We start from the raw sequence: 8,576 nt of genomic DNA, 5'->3' as shown, positions 1-8,576 counted from the left end.
TTTGCAGGGCAAAGACTGCGAGCAGCTCCTCTTGGTTCTGCTTTGCTCCAGCAAACAGCTATTTATATTAAAGGAGAGAAGGGATTATTAGGAGACGTCTCATTGCAATGACAGAGCTATGACAGTGAGTTCATGCATCCCCTCCAAAGTGTGAGCGTGGGCTCTTATGGATCCCATGCATGGTCTGGAGCTGTTTAGTTTTTTTCCTTTGAGTGCTCAGATGTGTGCAGAAATTGGGGATAACGACCAGCGCTGTGCTTGGGAGGCAGCACTAATGAGCACAGCCCTCGATGAGGTTCAGCTGGCGGCGTTGTGCCTGCAGTGTCATTAGCGAGATGCTGAATAAGGGGCTGGCAGCAGCAAGGTAACCTTGTCCTTGCCCCAGCCCCACTGAAGCCCCATAGCAGCAGTGGGGTGTTGCCATCCCACAGCAGCAGCCCCGTGGAGCTGTCCCATGGCACGGTGGGGACTTCTCTGCTTTAATCTGTGGTTCAAAGGCTGGAGCCTGGTGCTGAACAATGTGCTGGTTTCAGGGTTGGGAAGAAGTGTTCCTGAAAAATAGACTTTTGTTTTTGGGTTAGAGGGGGTTGGCACGTGGGTCTGTAAAAGTGGAAGCGCCTGGGCTTGTGGCTCGTGGGGCTACCTGTGATCCAGCACCTTGAAGGACCTTGACCCAAATGGTGTTGGGAGCTCTCAGGATACCCTCAGCTGGCCTCACTTCGTTGTTCCCACTCCAAGCTAGAGCTGGCAGTGCTTTTGCCCAGTAGCTTTCAGGAATACAGAATGCTCTGGCTGCTCCCTCCATTAGAACCACAGAATCATTAAGGTTGGAAAACACCTCTAAGATCACCAACTCCAACCTCAACCCATCCCTACCATACCCACTGACCATGTCCCTCAGTGCCACATCTCCACTCTTCTTGAAAACATCATTCTGAAGCGTGTCACGACCCATTGAATCGGATGTGAGGTTGCTCTCCCCAAACAGAAGGGAATTGAGTTTGGGTTCCCTATGATGTGACTGCTTGCTGACACCCCACGTCCAGTGACTCAGAGGACTGCCAGTGGGAACCTGACTTCTTTCCCATTGCTTGTATTGCAGATGGAACAACAAACGCAAAAAGAGAGGTGGTGGAAGGAGAAATATTGTGGCTTATCTAGCAGTACTATTTTTTTTTTGGTTTTGGTTTGGCTGCCAAACTGACAAATTGGTTCTTTGCAGAGATCTGTTGAAAACTTGATAGGCAGCTGTGGAGCTGTCAGCACTCCTGTTCTGCTGCTGCTTGGCCAAGCCAGAAGCTGCAGCTGCAGATCGGAGCTGCTGGGAGTGCTGAGCACAGAACTGCGCTTGCTTTCAGTTGCATGGTGCCCAAATTGTCCCAGCTCCTCATCTGTCAGGTATGGTGCTGTGGTGGTGTTGGGTGGTGATGCTGCTGTGCTGGGACGTGTTGGGATGCTGTTATCCTGGCTCCCAGACCTGGGATGGTTAGATACTAGGAGGAAATTCTTTACGCAGATGGTGGTGAAGCCCTGATGTCGTGGAACAAACTGACCCTGGGTTGCATGTTTTGTCCTTGCAGAGATGTCGGGGACGGTGGCAGACATCTCATTGGTGCACTGGAAGCAGCAGTGGTTGGAGAACGGCACCCTGTACTTCCATGTCTCCATGAGCAGCGCCGAGCAGCTCTCCAGGGCCACTCCTCCCAGCCTCCAGGAGCCTTCCGAGATCGTGGAGGAACAGATGCACATCCTTCATATCTCCGTCATGGTGAGTGGGAGGGCGTGGGGACAGCGGTGGTAAAGGAAGGCTGTAGATGTGTCTTTGTCCCTTGTGTGTGTCCTCTTGTGCCTCCAGGGAGGGAGAGGTGTGTATGAAAGGGCCAGGAGGCAAAGTGGGACTGGTCTTGATTGAGAATGAAAGTGGGGCAGTGGGAATGTGGGAGTCCTCGAGCCTCTGCTGGCACCTGTCGGGGTGTTGGTGGAGACCTCCTTGGCCTTAATGGTACATGCAAAGGCAAGATCGTGGGTTGATTGCTCTTTTTTGGAGTTTTTGTAAGCTGAATTTCATGTCTTGAGAAGTTGTGGTCTGCAGCACGATCCTCCTGTTTCAGAGGATCAGTCTGATGAGCGAAAACGTGATCTCAGTGCTTTGAACATTTCTTATCTTAGATTCTGGCTGTCACTAACATACTGTGTATGTGTTCTGTGCCTTTCATGGTGCTTAATTCAGTAACTTACGAGATGGTGGTCTAGAAGTTATGTTTCTAGATCCCCAGAGCACCGTGTACCTGCACACTGCGTGCACAAATTGCATATGGGAATCCTGCTGCAGCACCCCTCTGCACGAGGTGCATCTGTTCGTGTTTTACAGCCTGTGTGCCATTTCCATGCCGTCTGTTTTTTCATTTTGGAAGGCAGAGCAGAGGTGGCTTCATGACGACTTTTTTTTTTCCTGCTTGAACAAACAGCTATTTGGCTTCTATAACCTAAATCTGGTGTTTTTTTTCTGGGTGTCTCAACCCTTGTCAGCGAGGCTTTAGATTGGGCACTGAGTGCAAGTGAATGCAGAAAGAGGCTTTGCGTTGAGGCTGTTGGGTGAGGGAAGGCACAGTGTGATAGCAGGATGGCAGAAGGGGCAGGAGCTCAATGGATTGGGCTTCTTACATCCTGCTACAAGTGTCAGTGTGGTGGAATACTGGGGAGGAAAACAGTAGAGCTGGAATACTTAGAAAATAAGCCTGAAAAAAAACAGCAGAGAGGCAGAGAATGAAGAATAAAGACAGTGAAACACAAATTGGGGTGTGAAAAGCTTGAGCCCTGCTTGGCATGTGGGATTGCTTGGCATGCATGTCTCAGGGCACCCTGTGCTGAGGTTGGCTAGATGAGGCTTTGCCATGCAGCACTGAAACCAGTGGCATGGGAGCATCCATGGCTTTGGGTGACAGCTTCTAGACGAGCGAGATGAGGACAGGAGGGAAACCAGCATTCCTCATGCACTGCAGCTGTAATTCTAGTTTCTTTCCACGTCCTGGTGCTGGGGACCTGCAGAGCTCCCTGGGCCAGGACTGCCCACCAGCAGGAGGCTTTGCCCATCTCTTGGAAGATTCATTTACTTCTTTGAGTGAACCCAAGCCAAGGTTGGACTTACTAGCAGAAGATAAATGCCTTTTGTGGGTTTCTCTCAAAACCACACGGATTTGTGTAGCTAAAGTAAAACTGCTTGGAAGTCTTTGTTTCTTGGATTAAATGCCATCCGTGTCCCTGAGCTTTGGGCTGCTTTCCCATACTATTACCTTCCATCCCGACCCCAAGTCGTTGCATCCTGCAGAGCCCACACTGCTGTGTGCCACTTGAGTGCCCAACTCCTGCCCTCCCATGTCCTGCTTTGTGCCATTCACTTGACGTGGCCGTGCCATCATTCCTCTGCATCCTGCCTCATGTCCCAGGGGCAGCTGTGACCCTCTCTGCATCTCTGCTCAAGCTCAAGGACATCTGTAACAGCACAATAATACCTTTTTTTTTCCTTTTTTTTCTCACCGTTTTGTCTTAATCTTTCCCCACTGGAACATAACACATTAATTACTGCAGTTAAAGGGAATTCAGTCTCCATTACTGTCTGCCACCCCTTTCCTCTTGGCTTGAGCAACTAAGATTTGTCTCCCAGATGAAAAGGGAGGAAAGGAAATATATATATAAATATATTTATGTAAATGCTAGATTTTATTTACTCTTTATTTTTTGTGCAGCGCCAAGTAGGAAGGAATCAATATTTTTGTCATTACGTCTGTTGTGTTTTTTCCCCATAATCTTAGCTGTTATTTGGGTTTAATTGTGTTGTTTCCTCTTGTGTGGAAGTAAATCTTATCTGTTTTGGATTAAAATTCAATGAAGGTCACAGCAGCTCGAAAACTTACCAGGCTGCAGCAATTAATGTTCATTTGGCTTTGATAAATTGGAATGTTCCCCACAATAGGACTGGAGTGGATTTCAGAAGCAATAATTCTTCCATTAACTCAATGATTCCCTGCATGATAGAGCGTCTTGTCACTGCTCTGTTTGTCGTCTGTCACTTTGAGGATCTGGGCATATGCCTGATATGATTTATCATGATTATTGGGGCTGCTTGTGTCAAAACATTTTAAACCACTAATTATTCCAGCCTTGTAAATTGCTGAATTTAGCAGAACATAAGATATATTTTTCTCCACCATATTATGCCTGTTCAGTTATTGTTGAGCATCGCTGTGGGCTCAGGCCCAGAGCCACATTTTCTAGTAGTTGCTGCAGCTGTGTGTGCAGTTGCAGGATGCAGAGCTGTGGGCATTGGTAGGATGGGCACATCTCACCTTGCACTGAACCACCTGAACGGCTGAACTCCTTGGCAGCCCTGTGTTGCCCTTTGCTGTGCCCCCAAGATGGAGGTGCAGGGCTGGTGCCCACGGTAGGTGACACATGGGGATGGCCACCTCTCACCTTCCCTGGATGGTAGCACACCAAAGCCTCACTTCATCTCCTTCCACCTCCCTGCGAGGGACTGTTGGGATAGTCTGGAATAAAGGTGACCAGATATCATCAAGCTGATCTTTATTTTGTAACTTCCTGCTTTCTGCTGGCAGCAGACAATTAGCTGCTGGTTTCTTGGTTTCCCAGCAGATTTTTCAGCTCTTATTTAGACAAGTTTCCTTTTTTCTTCTTGATCTTACGCATCTCGATGTGTCCCTAATGATCAGCTGCTTGTGCTGTGCTCTGTCAGCTTCTAAGATGGGTATAAAGTGTGCTCTTAAGTGCTTCCCTCTGATTGAGCATCCTGCTCTGAAGTGGAGCCGAGTGGGTTGTGCAGCCCAATGCCTTCCTCCCATCGCCAGGGTCAGCTCTGCAGGTTCAGAAACACTGCATCTGTATCCAGGAGCTGGAGGGGTTTCAGGAGCTGCTACCTCCTTCCTGAAGCTGCTTCTCTGCCATCACCCATCCATCCTTAACCTCTCTTTTTCCCCTTTTCCTGTCAAGAATGCCACGACTCTGCCTCTCTGCACCGCCTGTGTTTCCTTGAAGAGCCCCTTTCCCATCGGGCTCCCAGCTTTGGTTTGGCTGCACGATGCGTTGCAGTGTAGGGGCTGAGTGCTCTGGTGGCCGTAGGATGCTGCTGGAGCCTTGCTGGCTCTTTGCAGTGTGCCTTGTTGATGGCAGCCAGCTCATTTGGAGAAGAATGGTGTAACATGAGTAATGAGGTAGTGAAGGAGGCACAACATCTGTGTCATCATTTCTGCACCAGGAGGTCAACCGGATTCATAAAACATGCACTTCCAGCTTGTGATATGTTTAGGAATTAATTAGGGTAGGGAAAAAAATTGCTGCAGCAGCAGATTTCCTTATCTGAAAGTTATTAAGCAGCTAAATTGATCTCCAATGAGCTGTTTGGGTTTTTTTATTTTTAATAAGAAGAAAAGAGGAATAGGATCGGTGTGTATCTGTATGAGAATTGTGTCCCCCCCCCTTCCTGCCCTACGGGGTCAGGACAGCCCAGCTTAGGGCGTGCTGAGCTCTGATGGTCCTGCTAGGAGGTCCTGCATGCTGTCCCTATCCGTAGTCTGGTCCTGAGCTGTCTGAGGGTGCTGGTGGGGCTATGGCTGTGTCTGCTGCCCATGAACCAACTTTTTCTGGGCTGGGAGAGGCAGCCTCTGTCTTTTCCCCTCCACTCCACCTTTGCAGAGATGGGATAAAATGGGAACCAGAACCCCCTGTGTTAAAATATGTAACTGGAGTGCTTGATTTGCATCACAGAATAAAGTAAGGATGAATAAACACTCTTAGTTCATCCAAGCTGAGCAGCGAACCAACTTTCTGATGTCATCCCTAGGGCAATCCAAGTCAATATTAGGGGAAAAGCAGCCATGGGAGGGGCTGCTCCTTGCAGATGGCATTGAATGCGTGGGATGCATCTGCTGCCGTAGATATTTTCCATCTTCAATATGCTGAAAAAGGAGAATAGTTGGAGGGGGAAAAGCATGAGCTCGTGTTAGGTTGTTACAGGCAGAGGGTGCTTGAGCTTAGAGGGAGATGCTGAAGTGAGGAAAAGCATAGGGATTTTGGGAGAAGTGTGGCGAGAGTAGGGTTAGAGCATGGCTCAGAACGTGGGCAGAAGGGAAGGCACTGTGTGCATCTGCCCTCACCCTGTCTACGTGCACCTCCATGCTGCTTCACACATATCACACACATATCAAGTGTGCGTTTGTAGTGGGGTGCCATGGGCTGTGCTTGGAGTTTGCAGACCATAGAACCACAGAGTGGTTTGAGTTGGAAGGGACCTTGAAGACCATTGAACCCCATCCCCCGCTGTGGGCTGGCTGCCCCCCAGCAGCTCAGGCTGCCCCGGGCCCCATCCACGGCCTTGGACACCTCGAAAATGGGCACCCACAGCTCTCCGGGCAGCCAGGTACAGGAGAGGAAGGCACATCCCTGCCCCATATGGACTCGCTGTGCCTTGTCTTGTCTTTTCGTCAAACTCGGTGTAATTTGCAGCTTTGCCTTCTCTCGCTGGTTGTCCTTGCTTGGATATATATGCAGTGCTGCTTAGAAATGCTTCTATCAGGTAAATGTTATCAGCATCGGGAGCCAGCTCATGTGGAGGTGAGCTGTGACAAACCTGATGTAGGATTGCTTTGAGATGTTTGGGAGAGATTTTTGTACAAAAGACGGAATGTTTTGTTGGCAAATCTTGCAACCTGGAATAAGTCTTAATGACAGGATGAAACGCAATGTCTTATTTGTCCCAAGAAATATGATGTTTGCTTTCATTTGGAGCTCCTTTTTTTTTCCCATTTAAAAATAAATCGGACTTAGTTTCACACGGCAGCGTTGCAGAGTGAAAAGGCAGAGCGCTTTGTGCTCAGGGAAGTGTCAGAGTGAAATGTTTCTCCTCTTCAGCACTTTCCATATCCTCCCCACAACGCTTTCGTCTCAGCTGATGTGAAACTGTCTGAGCAGATAAACCATTTGTAGAACATCTTGCCAGGCTCTTTTTTTGAGTAACTGCAGCTAAACCATGGGTGAAAAATATTTGATGAGTGGCCGTCAGCACCTGCATCACCCAGGAAGCTGGGATTGGTTGGAAATAAACCCAAACCTGAGTCTGGGTTCCATTGGGAAGGGATGCTCCAAAACGTGCTGATGTGAAGCAGAGGAAGAAGCTCATACATGGGTGATTTTTCTGATTGTTGCAGGGCTGCTAATATAGCTGAGCACTTCTTTGAGGGGAAAAAATGTGTGCGTGCATGTCTGGATCTGCTGCAGGAAATTGGGCACAATTCCCACTGGTGTAATTGGGAGCAGCATGGGCCATGCGTGGTTATTTTTACCTGTCCTGCTCCCGCTCTGCCTCCCCCTCATCCCCCCAGACAGCAGGACCCAGCTCTTTTTTAGCCTGTGCAAGGTCTCTGTGGCGTGCAGCAAAGAAAATAAACTAATAGTGCTTATTCTAAAAATCCAATTACCTAAAACCACAGGAAAATAATGATTTCTAAGGGAGAGGCGTGGGCTGGGTGCGGGTGCTGGTTCAGCCTGGAGAAGAGAAGGCTCTGGGGGGAGCTGAGAGCGGTCTGTTGGTATCTGATGGGGCTGTAAGAAGGAAGGGGACTGACTCTTTAGCAGGGGCTGTTGTGATGGGACAAGGGGACGTGATTTCAGACTAAAAGAGGGGAGATTTAGGTTGGATATAAGGAAAAAGCTTTTTATGGTAAGGGCGGTGAGGCACTGCACAGGTTGCACAGAGAGGTGGTGCTGCCCCATCCCTGCAGACAGCCAAGCTCAGGCTGTTGGGGCTCCGAGCACTGATGGAGCTGTGGGTGTCCCTGTGCACTGCAGGGAGTGGGACCTGATGGCCTTTAATGGTCCCTTCCAACTCAAACCATTCAATGATTTTGTGACTACCCCGAGCCCAGCTTTCCTTGTTGCACCAGGCTTGGAGGACTTGGGGTGAAACCATCCTGCCGATGGCAGGAATTGCAGAGAGAGCTACAGGGGAGCATGGAGCAGCTGACGAGGTGAAATGCTGCTTGCTCTGCAAATACTGGGGAGTTCTGGGAGAATGGTTGAGCTCCAGAGAAAGCAGAGAGCACTGTGGTGGGGTACAAGTGTGTCAGAGTTGAGTGCACTTTGGGACATACGGTCGTATGGATGCTGTCTCTTGTGCCATTTTAGGACCCTGTATGACCCGGGTGCTGCATGCTGCTTTTGGGAATCTCTGAGCTGATGGAGGGGATGTGCTGCTGGTCACAGTCACCTGTGTGTGGGGTTGGGAAAGACAAGACTTGCTTGCAAATTGCAAACAAAGGGCATGGTAGCTGCAAGGCTTCCAAAAACAAACAGAAATGAAGTGAAAGCTGCACATACATCGACCTACAGCTGGAATTAGTGCCAGAGGCTCATCTGGCTTCACAGCATCAAGTAAACGAGCTGCAAGGTGCCTCTCAGCTTCGTGGCTGAGGTCTGGTTATGGAGGTGTGGGGTTGCCCTTAACGTAGAGTACTGCTTGGGTTGGGGGTCCCTCACCCAGGATCTGCAATGGGTGTGGGTGAAAT

At 49.3% G+C, this 8,576-nt stretch overlaps 1 protein-coding gene across 1 annotated transcript in view; it reads left to right on the top strand.

Annotated features, from left to right (window-relative positions):
• The first annotated feature begins 1,566 nt into the window (after positions 1-1,566).
• Positions 1,567-8,576, top strand: part of ASTN2 (astrotactin 2) — a 226,636-nt gene continuing 219,626 nt past the window's right edge. Inside the window, 1 exon segment of the mRNA XM_031556166.1 lies at positions 1,567-1,768. Coding sequence (XP_031412026.1) covers positions 1,583-1,768 — 186 coding nt within the window. The 5' untranslated portion in view covers positions 1,567-1,582.

This window comes from Meleagris gallopavo, chromosome 19 (genome assembly GCF_000146605.3).
Source record: "Meleagris gallopavo isolate NT-WF06-2002-E0010 breed Aviagen turkey brand Nicholas breeding stock chromosome 19, Turkey_5.1, whole genome shotgun sequence".
NCBI lineage: Eukaryota > Metazoa > Chordata > Aves > Galliformes > Phasianidae > Meleagris > Meleagris gallopavo.
Note: the sequence above shows the minus strand (reverse complement) of the source record. Positions and strands in the feature narration are given on the sequence as shown.